General features: G+C 36.7%; 2 protein-coding genes across 2 annotated transcripts; one reads left to right on the top strand and one right to left on the bottom strand.

Annotated features, from left to right (window-relative positions):
• Positions 1–2,067: 2,067 nt before the first annotated feature.
• tspan36 (tetraspanin 36) lies at positions 2,068–7,884 on the bottom strand. The gene is made up of 7 exons (XM_079827382.1): positions 7,514–7,884; positions 5,574–5,765; positions 5,311–5,385; positions 5,123–5,218; positions 4,837–4,986; positions 2,792–2,875; positions 2,068–2,697 (listed from the first exon to the last, which is right to left on the bottom strand). The coding sequence occupies exons 1-7, from the start codon at positions 7,571–7,573 to the stop codon at positions 2,620–2,622; spliced, it is 735 nt and encodes a 244-aa protein (XP_079683508.1). The 5' UTR covers positions 7,574–7,884; the 3' UTR covers positions 2,068–2,619.
• Positions 7,885–14,174: 6,290 nt separating this feature from the next.
• LOC307132807 (histone H1.5) lies at positions 14,175–14,803 on the top strand. The gene has a single exon (XM_079827383.1). The coding sequence runs from the start codon at positions 14,221–14,223 to the stop codon at positions 14,725–14,727; it is 507 nt and encodes a 168-aa protein (XP_079683509.1). The 5' UTR covers positions 14,175–14,220; the 3' UTR covers positions 14,728–14,803.
• The last annotated feature ends 5,837 nt before the right edge of the window (positions 14,804–20,640 follow it).

Below are 20,640 nucleotides of genomic sequence, written 5' to 3' on the forward strand. Positions count from 1 at the left end.
TAAAACTTTCACAGTAGCCTACTGTAGTTTTGCTGGTCGGTTTCTTCAAATGTCTTGGAGACGTTGCCGCAGTTCTTCTGGATTTAGTCTGTCTCAGTTTTTTTTCTGTTTCTTCATGTAATCCCAGATGGATTCAGTGATGGTGCGAATGCTCTCCTACCGTGTGGAGCAACGGCTGTTGTCAGACTATTTGTGCCTACAAAAATCTCACTGGATTACAATGGCAAAAGGAATGTTTGGAAATGTAAACTGATATTGAATTCCTACTGATCAAATAACATCATAGATACACTGATGCTACCATTTCCAGAGAATGATCCAACTAGCCTACTTATTTTCTAATTCTGAGCTAGCAAGTATTGTCTGCTAGCAATGATATTTTCCATGCAGTCTGATCAATGCTCATCTTTTTTTTTTACAAGATAAAGTGAACAGAGATGTCAAGATTAGGTCTCCCAGAGCTTTGCTTTTCTGTTTTGTACTTCTAGCCCTCATTCTGTTTATGTGCCTTCAACTCAAAGTTAATAAATGCCCAAAGACCAAGCACAGCAGTTCCTGGAAACAATATGAGCACCTCGGTTCCGGCAGTGCAGAGATGCAGTATCTTTGGATTCCTCAGCAGGAGAGAAAGTGTTTGGCTGCCTTCCAAATGCTTCATCCCATCTGAGGTCAGGTTACTGCACTGAGGAGTCAGTGGTGAAAGGAGGAAATTAGATAAATGAAGAGCTCGTCTACATTTCCTCTGTCCAAACACCAGAGTCAGCTCCAGTGAGAGGTCAAAAAAACCAGAGTATAGATACACATGTAGCAGTGTAAGATGATAACCAAAGCAGTGTGTTTTGTTTTAGTTACTTCTACACTCAAGTCAAATTATGCATATGCTTATTTTCATTGCTAATGTATATAGCTAGATTATTCAGATGCTTTTATGAAGCGAAATACTCTCAATCACCATACTTTTATCTAATAAATTTAGCACAGGTTTTTTTTTTTTTTTAGCTTGCAGCGACCTCTAATGGATAAAAATGCAAATGACCTAGAATCAGACACTCATAATGGCACGATTTAACCAAATAGTTTTTTCATAGTATTTATGCTGCGTTCCAGGCAGGTTTTTGAGCCCGTAAATTACAACTTCAAACCACGACTCACGACTTTGTAGTGTTCCAGGCAAAGTCACGCCAAACTGCCTGAGCGCAAGGAATTGTGTGGTAGTTAGATGTAAACAAAGCGTCGCGGACCGTACGGGGTGTATGCTCATTTACAATCATTTCTATCGCCAAAGGTGCTTTACTCCTTGCTTATTTGAGGAAAACGGAGGAGAAAAACAGCGCAGACGTTATATCTTTTATTTTACGTTATTTGTATACTTGTTTCATAAACACCGCATCCGTAGGGGGCTGCCATTGTTGCTTCGCGGGCTATGTGACGTCAAAACTCGTAACTGGGAGTACATCTATCTAGTACGAGTTCACGGGTGGGAAGTCACGGGTTTGACTGCCGTTCCAGTCCACTTTCACGGGTAGAAGGTTGGAAAAACACGGGTTACGGGTTGCCTGGAACGCGGCATACTTTCTGAAGCACTAAACTAAATGGGCCATGTCTCGTTCTTTAGAGGTTGTTCTTAAGCTGAATATGACTACATTCAAACTAGTGCTGTAATTATTTGGTGTCAACTGATATTTGTCCTGCAATGCATTCATCCAGAACATTTTACATTCAACTTAAAATTAATATTTGAAAACTCTGACCACACAGTAAGGGACAGTTCGTTAATTTTTAAAGGAGTCAAGTGATGATTTTCACAAGTCAGGGATATTCCTGTACATTTTGTGTTATTAGCATCAAAAAGTGGGCCAACGGAGCATTTCTGATAACGACAGTTCACGGCTTACTTTCATGAGCAGTATCTGCACAAATGTGTCAGCACAAGACAGATAAATTGTAGGCGTTGACTTGAGTTATCTAAATTCACATGTGTATTTCCTCAGAAGTGGTGTTGATAGACAACAGTCATTTGAGGATAATTATTAACATGAACTTTTGTAATATTAAAAAATCCAGAAATACACTCACCAGACCAATTTATTTCCACAATTTAATATACTTCTGTTGAGCTAAATAATTTTAATAGATATAATATACATAGACGGCTACAGACATCATTTTGATAGCAGCAAAAAAAGAAGAAAAAAAAAAATGAATGTAACAAACTAAAGCACACAGAAGCACATAAAATACTCAAAATGAAGTGCATCTATCAGCTCTAAAGTTTGACCTAAACTTACACTTGGTAAAGCGCTGCTATAGTAACATTTCCTAAAGTTGGGTGTGTGTATAAACCTATTTGGCAGGAAAACATTAACCGTCAAATCTAGTTTTTTCAAGCCCTCTATGATAATTGAATAACGTTCAGTGTTTTTTGGCTACACACCCCTGTGGATCCTGTCAGCATTTCTTGTTCAAACCAAAGGGTATTAAAAATGAACTTTTTCTTGAATGTTTGGAATACTGGCACACCTTCAAACATCTGTTCTTTATGATGCCAGTGAGGCTGTGTTTAGCCTGCACAGTATTGAGCACAAACACTGTCCCAAGAGAGGGATGCAGGAGATTTTACTATCTTGCATAGAGAGGCTGATAATCATTCTTCTTGCTTCTGCAGGTGATGACACAAATACTGAGCATTCCAAAAAACTGAAAAAGAGAGAAACACAAAACAACTTGCTGAAAATTAATTGTCTGATAAACAAGTATAATGATGAGGCTAAAATGAGCTGATGAGCTGTACCTTTATGATGGCAAATCCCAGGATGACCAACATTGCATAACTAAGCACATCCTGTAGCATCTGCTCCAGTTTAGCTTCACATCCCTGTAGGAACAACATAGTATGTTTTTCCCCCAAAGAAAATGTTTACATGTATTTATTAGTGCTGTCAAATTTATTTAAATTGCATATAACAGTTGTGTTTATATATGTCTGTGTATATATATAAATATATACAGCATCTCACAAAAGTGAGTACACCCCTCACATTTCAGCAAACATTTTAGTAGATCTTCTCAAGGGATTTCTGCTTGTATAGCAGTATAGATTTACTGTCCTCTGAAAAAAACTTAACATACAGCCATTATTGTCAAAATTGCTGGCAACAAAAGTGAGCACACCCTAAGTGATAACAGCGTTGTTTAACCATACAAAGCCACATGTTTTTGTCTGCTTGACAGGACCATACAAATTTGTGTATCTTGAATTAGAGCAGTTAAAATTTGGTGCTTTGAGTACAATTCTCTCATACTGACCACTGGATTTGGCACCATGGCGCCTCATGGCTAAGAACTCACTGAGGATTTGAGAATTAGAATTGTTGCTCTCCACAAAAGATGACCTAGGCTATAAGAAGATCGGTAACATTGGCCAGGGTCATACAGAGGTTTTCCATGACTGGTTCCACTTGGAACAGGCCTCGCAAGGGTCGATCGTTGAGTCCTCGTGCTGGGCGTGAGGTGCAGGAGCTGGCTTCAAAAAACAGACGCATGCATGCTTACAGCATTGCTTTAGAGGTTGCAGAAGCGGAAGGTCCGCTTGTCAGTGCTCAGACAGTACGCCGCACACTGCAACAAGTCGGTTTGCATGGCCGTCAACCAAGCCTCTTCTGAAGCTGGCTCACAAGAAAGCCCACAAACAGTTTGCTGAAGACATTACTGGTACCATGCCCTGTGGTCTAATGAGACCAAGATAAACTTGTTTGGCTCAGATAGTGTCCAGCATGTGTAGTGATGCCCTGGTGAGGAGTACCAAGAAAATTGTGCCTACAGTCAAGCATGGTGGTGGTAGCATCATGGTCTGGGGCTGCATGAGTGCTGCTGGTACTGGGGAGCTGCGCTTCATTGGGGGAAACATGAATTCCAATATGTACTGTGACATTCTGAAGCAGCCAAGATGACAACTGCCTTGCTGAGGAAGCTGAAGATGAAGGTGATGGAGTGGCCAAGTATATCTCCAGACCGGAACCCTATTGAGCACCTGTTGGGCATCCTCAAGCGGAAGGTGGAGAAGCGTCATGTGTTTAACGTCCAGCAGCTCCGTGATGTCATTATGGAGGAGTGGAAGAGGATCCCAGCAACAACCTGTGCAGCTCTGGTGAATTCCAGGCCTTTGGACACAGTTTTGTTGCCAGCTATTTTGACAATAATGGTTGTATGTTAAGTTATTTTCAGAGAACAGTAAATCTATAATGCTATACAGGCAGCACACAGGCTACTCTAATATATATCCAAGTTTTATTTCCATAGTATTGTCCCTTGAGAAGATATACTAAAACGTTTGCTGAAACATAAGGGGTGTACTCACTTTTGTGAGATACATATAATATATTGCAACCGCCCACCCCTCCGTTTCAAAGCACATAGAGAAGCTACTGTGGCCGACACAGGACCAAGATATCGTCGTCTGAGACTGCAGAGACTAGCTAGCGCTCTGTAGAGCAGTTTGTCCGTTTAGGGCTACTGTAGAAACATGGCGGCGCAAAATGGTGACTTCACTGTAAGGGGACCCACGGTCTATGTACAGTATATAGAAATGGCTTAGTCTAAGGTAAGGTAAGACCTTAAATTCATTCAAAGTCTTTGGGATGTGCTGGATGAGACTTGACAGAGTGCTGGACTCTTGCATTGTCAATACATGATCTGGACCAAAAAGTGACGCACCTCTTGATGGAAATAACATCACAGCGAACATAGCATGTTATGTGCCAAACATATAACATGTTAGAAATTTAAAAATCACTGCAATAATGATCCAATCATAGACTCTTAACACACTGCTCAAACCTTTGTATTCAGAAGATCTAGTTGGGTGAGCCCACCAGTGCATTGTGTAGCGTTTGCTTTACAGCAGGAATGTGGCACAGAGTTGTTATGCTGACCAAACCATGGTGTTGCAGTCCAGTCTGTGAAGTTATTCACCCCACAGCACTCCAACTGGGAATGTAAAAGGGGAGAGATCAGAGGGAGAAGAAAGAGAATGACACTTCTTCGTGCATCAGTTTCCTACCCAGTGTCATTTCCTGTGCAACCAAAATTATTGCAATGATATAAAGGAATCTTTCAGCCTTACTTGAGATTGCAAGTAATCCACTGCATGCGATTCAGTGTTCAGACCATCATACTTTTGGAAGACATCTTTCATTGACTTTTCTAGGTCACCCTTAATCTGTAAACATCACGAGAAACAGTTTCCAATTATTACGATTTCTATCCCATAAAAAAAAAAAGGGATTTATAATTTATTTGAGAATAACTTACTCTGCCCCTGTAGATGAAGCCAAACACAAAAGCTGTCACCTCGGCTGCGAAGATTACCAGGATGATGATAAGAAACTAAATGAAAAATTCAGAGAAAAGCATAAAATATTAAAACCCCCAAAAATCTACACCATAATGAAACTAGTACTACCCAAAAGAAAAAAAGGACAGAAAAAAAAGGAATAGAAACCACCACATGGTCCCTACTGTCTATTTTCAAAAAAACTGAACAAAGGGTACACAGATGGATGGCTCATACTTACAAAGCCTAAACCGACTTTGGACTCTCTCAGAGTTGCACAGCAGCCAACGGTTCCGATGACAAACATGACCACAGCCACACCGATTATAATGGCTGCTGGGATGATGCTGTACTTATCAGACACAAAGTCTCCAAAGCTGCTGTAGCTCTTTATCACATAAGAACCAACATATGCGAGGGCCGCTCCAGCACCCTGAAAAAGAACAACACAACAGGTGGGTCAATGACATAAAACTTCACAGTTATAAGGTGCAAAAGGCACAAAAAACATGATGTCATAGAGAGGACCCCTGCAGACTCTCGTGACTATGTGTCAAGGTCAATAAAGCTTTGATAATTGGATAAATAACTCTCCTTTTGGTAGAACAAAATGTGGTGGGACTCCCCCAAAATTAATATTTCATGATATTTAAGGTACTAAAAATATATATAACTAAATACTGATTCAGGTGTGTACACTCACATGCATTTAAGGTGTAAGAAAAATATGTCATCACTTTTTACTTGATGGTTACACCACAAAGGGGCCTCAGTGACGAAAAGTATTTAAATTATTATCGATATATTCAAATAATCTAATTACAATCTAAATTAAAATGCTACAATAAAAAACAAATCAAGATGTAAACTGAAATTAAAATAAATATTTTAATACGCACAAATTATCATTACATTTTAATTTCTGTTGAAAACGGTAAAAAGTTAGATGGCATAATACATATTGGTATACATGTATTTTTCCCACCAAAAAAATAAACTAATTATTAAAAGATTGTTCCTTTTATCTGGGACACTTATTTGTCTTTTACCCAGTAACTACAGAGTTCAAAATCCATAATAAGTATACATCCATCATCTATCACATGATGTCACAAGGTGTCATTTCATAACAAGTACACTTTGGAACTATGGGTTGTCTGACTCAATAGCACATGATCGGTTTCTTCTGTAGTCAGTCACAATGCACAGTCACGAGACCATGAGTAACCTTTTCCTGCCCCCTAATCTTTCCTGGAATTCTGGTCTTGTGCTTCAGCTTGAGCAGAAGCGGCAAAAGCAAAACAGAAACTCTAGAAAAGTACACATGACAACAGCAATCAATCAGCTTTTCAGAAGTCAAAGATGCTACAACGAGAACTTTCAGTTCTCAGATTTCCAGGTTTTGGTACTTATTGCACTGTTGTTGTTGGGGGAATTAAAAAAAAGAAAATGTCTCCCATGCAGACAGGCTCGAATAAGGGGAACAACGGGGCCCGAGAGGGTCTCAGCCCTAAAAAGTTATGTCTTGGTTTCTGTGAATTTTAGCAGCGTCTCAGTTAGCATAAAATATTACATTTATTGTGCAGAAGAGTTAGAAGTGTTGGTTTTCTACAGAACTCCCCTTTGTGCCCACTGAAGCCAGAAAAGAGTGTGTGACATTAAACCGAGTCAGATGACTAGGCCTACATGATGGCACAGAAAATATGGGCATCAAAAATCTTTATTTCCATTGAAATCAAGTTAGAAGCTCTGACAGTTACATCAACGCTGAAATAAACAATAAAGGCTGCATAGCAAAAGGCACTGAAGGCCTTTCCTATGGTTGTCTTAAGTGTATAAACAAAGAGCAACAAATGACTCACCCTAAATTAAATTACATTCGAAAGAAGAGCTCGCTGTCAGAAGCAAGTTACTCTGACTAAACATTCATTTAGTGGTCTGGAGGAGGAGAATGCATACTATTGTGATGCTTATAAAAGGACTCATCTTCCTACAAATATAGTCATCTCATGAGGACCCTTCTTCCAACAAATATAGTCATCAAACAACTGCAAAACCAACATGGACAGCATAGGTTTATAAACCTATGAAAAATTAAGAGCTTTACATCTGTTTATGGGCTATATTTAGACAACAAAATGACAACAGAACTTATGTTTAAAAAGAACATCACAAACTCACCCAAAATATTAAACTGAGAAGCAAAAGAACGCTTTTGGATGTTATAATTCCGCAATCCATGTCTGCTGCTGAGTGATGCGTCGAAGCTGGGAATGTTGCGGATAGTTTGTGATGCTCTTTTTCTTTTGAGTTTATGACGTTTTTTCCTCGTGTTTTTTTTTTATAGTTCAGTCAGTCACATGCTCTCTCATAGGCTACAACGGAACCCCCCAGGTCCTAAATACCGTATATCACGAGAGAGAGAGAGAGAGAGAGAGAGAGAGAGAGAGAGAGAGAGAGAGAGAGAGAGAGAGAGAGAACGAACGAACGAACGTATTCTGGCTCACAGGGACGGAAATGAGTGCAATGTTCTTCTTCAGGTTTTTACATCCAACATTATGTATAGCCAGTTTAAGTTTGGAAACAATATGTTGTAGCCTATTTATAATGTCAAACTTAGCCTACTATTTATCCAACAATTTAAACGTTTTTTTTTTTGGGGGGGGGGGGGGTTCATACATAAAAATATATAGATGGATTTTAGGAAGGGGGTCCCTCATAAAAGTTTCAACATATATGGGGGTCCTTGGCATTATAAAGTTTGAAAACCCCTGGTCTAGGTGACATGACTAGAGACGAGTGTGCACTCTTAGAAAGGATGTGTTAAAAATGACACAACCTGTGTTAAATTTTTACACATTTGTGGGTGAGCTCCAGGACCACTAGTTTTGTGTTAATTTTAACTCATTCACTGTGTTAATGATTTTAACACACTAAATGTGTTAGGAAAGTTAACATAAAGATGTGTAATATCAACACATTATGTGCTGTCCTTGGCTACAGACCCTACAGAAAAAAGTGGTATATTTTGGCCTAATATCAGTAACATAAAACAAACAATTAATGAGTTAAAAACATTTATTGTCATGAAAAAATATCAATAACATTCATAGAACTCATACTGCAGAATATGACAGTTTCAAGCAGTAAAAAAATCTGTCCAGCATAGGACATTAAAAAATTTCATTAAGCAGATAAAATTTACATCATTTTAAAACTTTGTATCTGGGATTGATGTAGATCTGATCATTCAAAAAACTTTTCTGAATATCAAGGGGTCTGGAATCTGACAGATCAGTAGGAATTTTCAAAAGTCTGTACTCCTCCATCTTTTCCACAACAAAGGAATAAAAGTGATCATCAAAATATTTGACATTTACAGTCCTTAAAAAAGCTAAAACAATGTTTTGGTCCACCATTGGGAACAAGTGGACAACTTCCCCAAAGATTGGTTTGTCTTCAGAATTGGCTGACATCAAAATGCTTCCGGTCCTGTATGTGTATCCACCAACACTGACCGAGTTGGATACATGAACTGTGTCAGTTGTTTCCTCTGACAAGGAGCTCAGTTTTTCGCTTATTTGGTCACCATATTCCAAAGAACTAACAACAACAGGATATGCATTTGGTACACATATTTTATGAACTAGCGGGTCCCCAAATTTCCAACAATGCATTTGTTGTACCTGGTTTTTGTAAGCCAGAGTCTTCGATATATCTATAGTATAGATTTGTGATGGTGGACTGATAAAAGCTGTTTACTTACAGCCATTGAGTTCTTTTTATGACTCTACAACCCTTTTAAAATATTTAAATATTGTAAAAATGTCAAGACAAATGATTTAAAGTAGAATTATAACTTGAGGATAATGACAGAGGTTTGGCATTGCATTTAACTAGATTTTTTTGTTGAATAGACCCTTTTCTCACTTTTTTCCCTCTTTTAAAAAAAAATTGTGGAGTTTTTCTTTCGCTATTTGAGCAAATGGAGACACAAAAAATATATTTAATGTATACTCTCATTCACGGCTATAAAAGTTAACCCAACTATTACGACTTCCGCTCTGAGAAACCCGGAAATGTGAAAAGGGTCTATTGGGACAGTGAAGTTTGATGCAAGTAAATATATCTGCTTTAGTTTAAATATTACAAAAATAACATTTATATAACATTTCTTTCATTTAACATTTAATTCTATATACATTTTCTATGAAAAGTAACAACACTTTGAATTTATTCAATTAAGTCTTGTTGGAAATCACGTTATGTCAACTTGAGTTGGCCACGCTTGTTTTTTGTAACATGGTAGCTGGTTTAACAATGGCACAATGTGGCTTGGCTTTAACTTGTTTACCCATTAGCTTTGAAAGTTCAGTTTGGATGGCATACTTTAAATAAATTGGTGCCTGCCAGGTGGCCTATAGTTATTTGACATTTCCATGGAGTTCAATACCTTAAAGGTGGGGTGGGTAATTTTTTTGTTGTTAAACTGGTTGATGATACTCTCTTAGCATCCTGATATAAATCAATAATAGAAATGGTCTAAATATTAAAACATGTACATATATCTGTTATGGAAGTCTCAGGACCAAAAACTAGGGTGACCAAACGTCCTGTTTTCAAGTCCTGTCCTGGGCTGGCACTAACATAAAAATGTTCTATCCATACAGAGGGGGCATTCTTTAAATGTACTGAAATTAATAAGGAATCTTTGAGTAAACTTCAAGTATCATTTGAGTATCTCATTGCCGGGCGGAGTGTCCTGGTTTTCGGCAATCAAAATATGGTCACCCTATCAAAAACATATGTCAACATATGTATTTCCATACCTCCGCGCACCCTGCTCGCACAGACATCAGACGTCATCATTCCATGAGGGTGTGCAGAGTTGTAGACACACAGCCACCGTGGGCGCACTAAACAAACAGCAGCCACCTTTTACAGTTCCTCCTAAACAAAAACAACAAACTTATACTGCGTCTACAGCATGCCGCAACCATAATTACAAGATGGCCTGTGATGTTCTACCCAGAACTGTTTACGTCCTCAGACTCTGTTTTGTGTTTCTATGTCAACACTATCAACGCCGAAAGGAATCTGTACAAGTCAGGTTGTACAAGTAAAAGCTCTGCAAGTTGTTTACATTTGTTATTATTGTAAAGTTATGTGCTTTAAGACATGAGGTAATTTGACGCCATCTCTTGTGATGTTTTGCAGAATCTGCTCATGTCTTTTGAAGGAGGTGTGGCTTTGGAGAAGCAGGTATGAAGGGAGGGTGAGAGTTTGCCATAAGCTGTGTCCTGTAATGACTGAGACTAATCAGACCCAAGTATTTGATATATTTAACAAATAATCTTTAAAATCCCTCACCAACTAATAAAACAAGGTGCCTGTGACAACCCCCAAAATAATAGAACCAGGCCTCTGGTTACCATGGTTTTACGGCCCCCAAAAAGTGAAAGAGTCAACTCTCACTCCATTCCTCTATTGAAGTTCCTAGGGAGGAGTGAGCCCATTTAATCTTCCAATCAACAACCAGAGCATAAGCAGCTGCTTATTTATTCACTGTGGTGGTATATCAGAGCTCGAGTTGAAGCTGCTTCATCGAGCACCTCATCAGTGGACAGGTTAAACACACATAATGCCCATAAAAAGGACTCTTTCACCTTCTATGAAGGAACATGCATCACAGGACAATGTGTGTATGATTACTGTCTTTCTCTTGTGTATTATATATTATTTTGTTTTATGCATGCTTTATGATAGAACCAACAGTTCATTTAACCTCACCTATACCATGTTTGGTATCTATGAATTTGTAATTTGATGATCTAAATGATTGTGTAGATTATTTTGAAACCTATGCAACATGTTAGTATTATAAGAATCTTTAATAGTTTCTGCATCAACACCCAATCATTTGCAAGTTACCATGCTCAAGGACAAAGAGTCGTAAACTTTCCCTCCGAAAGCTTAAGCTAACATTGGCTCACTGAATTCTGGGAGGAGAGACCATCCTCAGGGACCCGAAATGCCCGGTCGCGGGCCGGCAGCCCTCGACCATAGCCAGCTATGTTTAAACAGAGTCAGGCTGACATCGACTAAGTTAAATGAAGGATGTAACAGATGGATCCTTCGTGGCCTTGTCTATACCCCAGAATTCAAAGAGACATTTTATGTCTTTTTTACTATTATATAATTTCTATAAAGACTTTTATTGTTGTGTTATGAATAATAAAACAAACACTGCAAACATGTGTTAAACTGCAAGCATAAGGTTAGAAGGCAACACGTATAGAAATAAATTATAGAATTGAAAATATATAAATTAGATAAATGCTTAAGATAAACGCTTCAAGGTTTTGAGCTGCAAATTCTCTTCACATTCATTTGAAATGGTCCTGTGATATCCTATGACATGTGAGTCAAGAGAAAAGGTTAAAGGCACACGAGAAAAGGCTAAAATGACGTGTTGAAACAGAAAAAGCCATTGTGCACATTTCATGTACATTATATTATATTACATTAGGGATGTCTCTACAATTATTAACCAAGAAAAATAAACCAAATCTATGCTTGACAAGCGTGAGTTTTCACAGTTCCTTACGACAATGAATCATTTTCAAGTTCTAACTACAGATATTCTAATGATAAAGAACCTTTTTTGTACTCCATGTAGATCATAAATTGGTTAAGAAATGTAAACTACATTTAGCTTTTTGTCCAGGAAAAACACAGCTCCCCGTTTTCTTGTGTTATTGTCTTGTCTGGATCAACATGGCGGACTTGGTCCAAAATGGCCAATGAGGCATCTGGCTGCATCAGAAAACTTAGGCAGCTGACTTGTTGCCTCGCTGCCCTATCAGGCATTGACTTTGCGCAAAACATCACAAAAATGATTTCGAATAGACTTCTGAAGCAGCATAACAGTTTATTGATCTACGGCAAAATGCTTTAGTGAAAAATAAGCGAATATGTTATTACTACAATAATAATTTCCTGCAAGAAATGACATCAAAAGTGGAAAACAGTGGTCAAAAATGTACATTTACACACAAACTGACCAACTGCAACTAGACGCCATCTTTATTCTTTAGCTCAACTGTCACGGAATGGAACGAACAGGATTGTGGGATATTAACAGCAGTGAAGGATACATCTATGCTGCCTTCAAAAATCCATCAGATGAAGGTATATCATGAGACAGGAAGTGAAGCTAACTTTGGACTCGGACGTGATGCCTTCCTACATTAGAATGAATGCTGAAGACAGCTTTTTTTCAGTTTTTCGGACACATCATTTATTATGTCCATGTCTTATGCTTTCAAAGCTATAGCTTGCTATTGCTAGCCTCTCTGAAATTGCCTACCCTGCCTTTAATGCTCAATACCTTTGTGAAAGTGGAAGCCCCACTCTGTTGAACTTTGCCAAACCACACAAAATGTATTGGCTTAATCAATATTTTGATAAAGCACAAATACAGCACAGTTTTAATTTTTGTCTCGAAACCTCTCACAATGTAAGAATATTTGTTTCAAAGTAACAGTAAAATTACTTGACTTAAAATTGTGTGTGGGGTGACTCCCCAAAAACGTATTATATAATTTTTTATTAATTATAAGTGATTAATTTCATGAAATTTGTGAAAAACTTTTTATTTAAAAAAACCATTAAACATAATTATTTAAATGAATATGTATGCATAAAAAATATGTTATTAGGCTTTTTCTTGATGGTTATATTACATTCTAGAAAACTGGTTCTCAAATAGAAAACTTCCAAGAATGCTGCAGGATGCATAAAGGTATTTAAATGCATTAAATTAAAATGCTAAAAACACATCAAACCATATGTAAACTAAAATCACTCATAACTATTGTTTTTGAAGAAATGCTCATTAAGTCAGTAGGCTATGTTTGATTTAAATGTAGCAAAATCATATATGCATGTAATCTTTTAATAAACTGACAGAAAATTAAACCTTTAAAACAAGCAAAACAACCAAAAGGGTCCTTTTAGGTCATTTATCTACCAACTGACATGGCATCAAAGATAAGCTTTCAGTCTAGGAGACACCCTTCTGGTGTAATAATTTCAGACTGTAAGAATTTAAATGCTTTTATGAATTAAACTAAGATAATTTTAGCACTATAAAGCTATATCAGACCAATAAGCACACGTAATGGAAGTCATCTAATTGCAAATAATCCCAATTTACAGATTCGTAAGTGTTGGCAGCTAAATAATAAAAAAATAATATATTAAAAATAAATAATATTTATCAGTGTTATTGCAGTATTAATTACATTTATTCAACGTCAATGTTTTTTGTAGGGCCATAATGTATAACTGACTTAAACTAACAGAAAAAGAAATGTGTTTCATTAGACTGAAAATGCATTATTTGTTCAAAAACTCTGCCAAATATTCGCTTTATTAATTCATGAAGATATTAAATATGGTCCACTCTCACTGAATAATGGAAGATAATAAGTATAGCAATGGTTTTAAAGCATGTAATTATACAAAGTCCAGAAATTGTTCAGTCTTAAAACGTCACGGCACATCGATTCTTCACATTTGCAAATAAAAAACTAATTATTACTGTATTGTTTGGATGCTACGTACAAGTTAAATGTCCTTTTGTCCTGGTCCTGATTTTCTGATCGACAATCCAGATCGTTATATTATTTTAAAAAGTAAAAAACATACGCTTTCTACTAGTCTGAAAACACAAATTATTGCGGCTCATAAAAAGGCGCTGAAATCATGACTACTAGAGTCTACACGGTTCTCATGGTGACTATTTCACTTGCACGCACCCGCCCTTCAACTCACTCTCTTCATCAGACATCTTCTTCAGTTCCAGCTCAAATAAACTGTCAGTCATGTCAGCTGCCACACCAGCCCCATCTTCTGCAACTAAAACGCCAAAACGAAGGTCCAAGGCCAAGAAGTCAGGACCCAGTGTGTCCGATTCGATCCTCAAGGTCTTGTCATCTTCAGAGGAGCGTGGTGGCGTCTCTCTGGTTGCTCTGAAGAAAGCGTTGGCTGCAAGTGGTTATGATGTGGTGAGAAACAACTCGCGCATCAAACTGGCACTTAAGCGACTGGTGGCCAGCGGTCGCCTGATTCAGACCAAAGGAACCGGAGCATCTGGATCATTTAAGATCGGCTCGAAAGCTGCTACAAAGCCTAAGAAGGCAAAGGCGAAGAGGGCAAAGAGAAAGACTGCCAAGAAACCTGCCGGGGCAAAGAAATCCCCTAAGAAGAGGAGAAGTTTAAGAAGCCCCGAAAAGGCCAGCGAGACAGCTGCGGTCAAGAAGACCACAAGACCCAAGAGAGCCAAACGAAGAGCTTCCAGATCAAGCAAAGCAAAAACCGCCAAGAAATAATTGATACTTGGATAATGGCTGTTGTTCATACTTTTTAAAGGATGTTGCACCCTTTGTAAAAAATTAAACAATTCCTAATGAACGAAAAACGTTTAGTCTCTTATTGAAATTAGCTTTTTGATGATAATGATGATGATGGTGATTAGTATGCAAGTATGCAAAACTAAAAAAAAAATTAGGCAATCAGTTGCCTCAAATTTTTAAAGTTAGCCTAATAAATTTAAAGTTTAAGTAAGCAGCACTTGCAGATTTTTATTTTGTAATCAGACATTTTAAGTGCTCTGAACTTGAACTATTTGAGCAGGCTAATTCATACATAGCCTAACTTAAAAATATCATGTAATCTCAAAATTTTAGTACTGGAAACTTATGTAAGACCGCATGAATTCGCTCCAAGGATCGGTAGCGAACCGCGGTGAAGGCCGCACGCGTTCAGTGTTTCAGCTGGAAGAATGGATTTGATTATAATATTCTTTATCTGACTCCATTTATCATAGTTGTCGCATTTAGAAGAGAATGCCAACCGGTTGTTTGATCATTTATATTTGATGGTTAATCATACATTTAATCGTTCCGTTTTAACCCTTTGTTGCAATTATACCGTTCCACATTGGAGATAGTTAATAATTACAGATGAATTCAGGAAGGATCAAAAATTTAACAATTTATTAACAATCAAGTAAATGTAAAATGTCAATTACATCATAGACATACATCTCTTCTAAAAGGAAACACAAATTCTGGTTATGGTTACACTTAAAATACATTTCAAATAAATGTAAAACATAAACCCTTAATTATGCTCTGTAGTGTAGGCCTCTGCCTAGAATGTTACCTGTGAGAGAGAGAGAGAGAGAGAGAGAGAGAGAGAGAGAAAGAGAGAGAAAGAGAGAGAGCTAAAGAACAGCTCCCTCCAGAGAAAGCAAAGAATCAAAAAAGAGCGAGCTACAGATGAAATCCTCTTTTATCCCCTTCCCTGATGTCCCCAAATTCAAATCTGACTCTTGTAAAACTGACCAATCAGACCAAACCGTGAGACATTTGAAAGTAACCAATCAGACAAAACTTCCCCCATTGTATCAAAGGTGTTAACCATTTGGCCAGCCAGCCAGTCATTCTTTTGTTCTATCTCCAAATGGCCCCTCTGATGGCGTTAAGGGGGAAGGGGTTGAGTCAATTTCAATATCTTGATCACGACGATGGCTACAAACAGTAAAGCAGATGATTTTGTTCCATTTCAAATATCTTTGATTATTTTCCACCTTACACTTATTTTATTACACAATTCTTTGGTAGCATTAGCATAGCGCACTGTTAACGATTTTCTTGTATTTTTACAGTACATTACTGGCAGCACGGTTGCCAGCAAGTTACTGTATTTTGATTTACAGTAATGGTACTGTAATTCAATTTACAGTACCCAGGAACCGTACTGTAAATCTACAAAACAGTATTTTACTGTATTTTTACTGTATTTTGCCATTTTGGTCTGCTTATGCTGTAATTATACGGTATTGTACTGTAATATGCTAATCAAAAACCTGCAAAAGTAATATGCTAATCAAAAACCTGCTAATCAAAAGACAATCCAAACAATGTTCTTGTCAAAAAAAAAAATAATTCAATCAATTACACTGTTAAAACCATTTTATTTAAAACCATTGCATGTTAAGTTCATCAGCAATTTACAGGTTTGGCTGTTAAAGGGTTAGTTAAAGGGTTAGTAAAGGGTAAATTCTGTCATTTACTCGATTTCAAGTTGTTCCAAACCAGTATACTTGCTGAATGAGGACAGCAATACATTTAACATGTTCTCAAACTAAGCTCATCCACTCTTCATGATACAAAAAAAAAAACATAACAGAAACTCTTCTAAAGCTAAACAAAACATTCATCACTACTAAATATCCCATTCGTACGTTAATCTTGCACAAAAAAACATATAACACTTAATTTAGGCATTTACTGCCCTTTTGAGTGTCATAGCATGATGGGAAATAGAAATCCCAGCCCAGTTTCAGTTAAATTTAAGCATTAAGTTAAAATAAACAAGTTCATAAAACTCAAAATAATGAAACAATTCAGATTACTTAAAATTTGTCAGTTTTGAGAACTCAAAAGAAAAAGAAAGTTCTAAATACTCATTAAAGTTCATTTGTTTGAACTAATTTGTTTAATTTGAGTTGGTTCTACTCAAACCAGTTCATTATTTCGAGCGTTAGGGTTTACAGTGGACCAACAACAGACCAAAGTTCATATTAGCCTAAATCATATTGGGCTATCAATTACTTTTTTATACAGTTAATTGGTATTGTATTTATTGTTTTTTACAACCAGAAATGTAAAAGGGCAAATAATACACAGCAAATAAATGTTAAGAATTACATGACTGGGAGAGTTGTAGTGAAAAGTAGCTTTATTCACGTTATTCCACTAGATGGTGGTCTCTGAAAAGCAGTAAGTCGTCCCTCAGTTTAGAATTGCTGCTTTTCAGAGAACACCATCTAGTGGAATAAGTAACGTGTAGAAGGCTTGTGCATGATTACATACGTCACTTATTCATTAAAACAAGAGCTGCTCATCCAAGAGCGCAATTACTTTATAAGCCTACAGGCTACATCACCAATATATTTGAACTTCAAATATTTTTGTGCAATTAATGAATGACATTAGACAGCATTACAGGGTAAACTGACATACAATTATTTGCATTTAACTATTTGGAAACATAGTTACAAAATTTTTGTTTGAGTAGAAATAAACTGTACGTGTATATTAATATTAATATTTTTTATAAAAAATATTTAATGCTTATAAAAAATATTTAAATTAAAGCACACTCTTTTGATACCAATTAATGAACGTAAATCAATTTCGTGTCTAACCAAGAAAACATTTTTCTCGTATATAAAGTACATACATTGCTTGCAACATTAATACATGATTACAATCATAACATGAATAATAATAATAATAATAATAATAGCCTACCTTTTGTTAACACCTTCACCTCATCATATAAACCAAACAGGAAAACATAAGGCTACAATATAGCCTATACCTTAAATGTAAAATTAAATGTTATATTTAAAATAAGAACAAATAATAAATTAATAAGTAAAATAAGAATGGGATAAAAGTGTCTGCCAAAGATAAATGTAAATTCCCAATCAAGTTAAAATTACCCGAGAGTCATTTTGAGTGATATAGGTACTCTGTTCCTTGCCTGTAAGGATTTCATTGACTATCATGTCTGTCTCCCATCTGCTTATCTTAGACTACAATAGGGTAGAGTGGGGTAACCCCCCCCCCCTTAAGGAAAATTTGACATTACAGTGAAACAAAACATAAATATGACTAGAATTGCCATCCCGGTTTTGAGTGACTATGGCAGGAGTTATTCACCAAATATAAAAATTGCTCAGCCTTCATAATTAATTAGTATTTTGACTGAAAATATTTTTGTACAAAGGGGGCGTTATGCCCCAGCGGTGGGGTAAAATGCCCCCTTTCTTACCAACCAGTTTGCTTCATAGCTCAACAGCAAAGTGACCAGACTAGTTTTTAATCTCTAAAAGTAAAAGTCAAGTAATGTATCAACATGTATAGGCCTATATATTAATATTTATTTGAGGAATGTCCAACATATCCAAATTTTTAACATTTAAATTTATACATATAACTAAGTCATGCAAACAAATATGTTGTAATAAATAAATATTAAACTTATACATTTGTATATTTATGTAGTGAAATATATTCAAAATATGCATTAAAAGCCACTATGTTTTATCATTGGGTCACCTAACCACCTTCCATCAGTGAGCTAACTGTGCTATCAAGGCAGCCTAATGCTCACTTGGGGTAATTTTTTTAATTTTGTTCAAATATTTTAATTTTACAAAACTAGTTATACTGCATTAAGTGTAAAACAAAGGATCTGATAGACAGAAATATGTTATTATAGTAATTATGATAGAGAGAAACTATGCCCTCTGGGGGGCGTTTAGCTACCCTGAGGGGTAGCTGAGTTTACCCCTCAGCGTAGAAGACTTTCAATCTTAAGTTTTACCCCACAAGCTATGACTTTAAAAAAAAAAAAATAATAATTAAAATATAATCATATTCCTTATAAATAACATATCCCCTCAAACTACAGACTTCACTATTAATCTATCATACATCACTGTGATATCCTGCAGAACAATATTCTCTTAAACACTTGTTTACTAATATCTGAAAATTATAGCGCTTACCATGTAATCCTCTTCTCTTCAAATACATCGCTGGTGTCAGCTTCTCCAAGGAGATTTGTTTATCATTATCCCCAAACGTAGTGCAAAGCAACAGTGAAAATGTATCTTGACTCCCTCTAGTGGTTATTTTGGGGAAAATGGGTGGGGGGTGTTTTCCCCCACTCTACTAATAATTGGAAGTGAAAATAAAAGCACAATAACAGTAATTGTCATATGGGTTTATATAGCCTTTTTGTTTATGTCAAGTTTTTTTTTTTTTGCACCAGTGGGTTAAACCACTGAACTGATACGCAGAAGGCTGCTGGTTCTACCCCAGCGGTCACCACCAGTGTGTCCTTCAGCAAGGCACTTTACTCCACGTTGCTCCAGGGGGATTGTCCCTGTAATAAGTGCACTGTAAGTCGCTTTGGATAAAAGTGTCTGCCAAAATGCATAAATGTAAATGTAAAACGACATGTATTTTTTCCTAATAAGGACATGTGTTGTATAGTGATGTGTGTATATGTATGTATACACATTAGTGAATTGTGCCTTTGTCACACTTCCATGTTTGAAAAGCAGAAGCAAGCTCAGCGTAAAATAGGCTCTTCCACTGCCTGTATCAAAGGCAGTGCCCATAGCACGAAATTGTTGTAATTTATTTATGTAGACTACAGTTCCTAACAGATAGCCATGGGTAAGATGCCATGCATGGACCGTTCATGATTAGCCTCAGTGGAGTAACAATGCATGGACCGTTCATGATTAGCCTCAGTGGAGTAACTTTAACCTAGTAGCCTAAATAATGGACCACGGTGCAGCCACTATGGTAAACTACTAGTATACTAAGTTCACTTGTAGTACAGAAAATTTAAAACGTAGTTGTACACTTAAAGTTAACTATTAAACTTTCACAGACAGGGTTTAGACTAAGCTAGGATTAGTTCAATTAGGGAATTTAATTTTAAATGTGCTCAAGAAAAAAATGATTACACACATTACTGGTGTGGTGTGTATCTTGAGACAAAACAATGGCGTTGACATATTTTAAGATATTTAAGTTTCGTTAAGTTAAAACTGCCCAAACATGCATTTTAGTCTAGGACTAGCTTAAGCCTCGTCTGTGAAACCGGGGGATAGTAGCCTACACTTAAAAACTGGGCCAATTTAGTCCCAAGCAGTTTTAAAACAGTACACTTACAAGTTTACTAGTATTAGTATACTTACTACATAAAGTATACTTAATATACTTGAACTTTACTTAAGTATACTTCATAAAATGAACTTGAAGTATACTCCTTATTTGCCAACTATCAGAACTTGAGCTAAACATAAAGTTTCTTCATATCTCAGTTCTTTATCAGTTTAACCCAGTTCTTTAAGTGGTTATTTTAAAGGGGTCATAGAATGGTACATGCACTTTTACAAGTTGATTATACGGAAATGTGTGTTGGCAGTGCCTGTACACAACCATCCTATAATGATAAAAATACATCCAGTGTTTTTTTTTAATCTCCTTATATATTTTCCCCTGTCTCAAATCGAGCCGTCTGATCGTGTGACGTTACACGGTGTACGCCCCTCCTAAGATTGTTGATTGACAGCAGCGTTTCAACACAAACCCGCCCTGAGCGAGCTGTCATCAGTCCGCCATTGTTGATACGCTGGAGCAGAATGG

Source organism: Gobio gobio, assembly GCF_949357685.1.
Source record: "Gobio gobio genome assembly, chromosome: 10".
Classification (NCBI taxonomy): Eukaryota; Metazoa; Chordata; class Actinopteri; order Cypriniformes; family Gobionidae; genus Gobio; species Gobio gobio.

Excerpts from the sequence above, each read along its gene's own strand:
- tspan36 (XM_079827382.1), bottom strand. The coding sequence starts at position 7,573 with ATGGATTGCGGAATTATAACATCCAAAAGCGTTCTTTTGCTTCTCAGT. Across the intron at positions 2,876-4,836 it reads TAGATCTTCTGAATACAAAG|GGATGTGAAGCTAAACTGGA; the intron begins GTTTGAGCAGTG and ends TTGTTCCTACAG. Across the intron at positions 2,698-2,791 it reads TGGGATTTGCCATCATAAAG|TTTTTTGGAATGCTCAGTAT; the intron begins GTACAGCTCATC and ends TCTCTTTTTCAG.
- LOC307132807 (XM_079827383.1), top strand. The coding sequence starts at position 14,221 with ATGTCAGCTGCCACACCAGCCCCATCTTCTGCAACTAAAACGCCAAAA.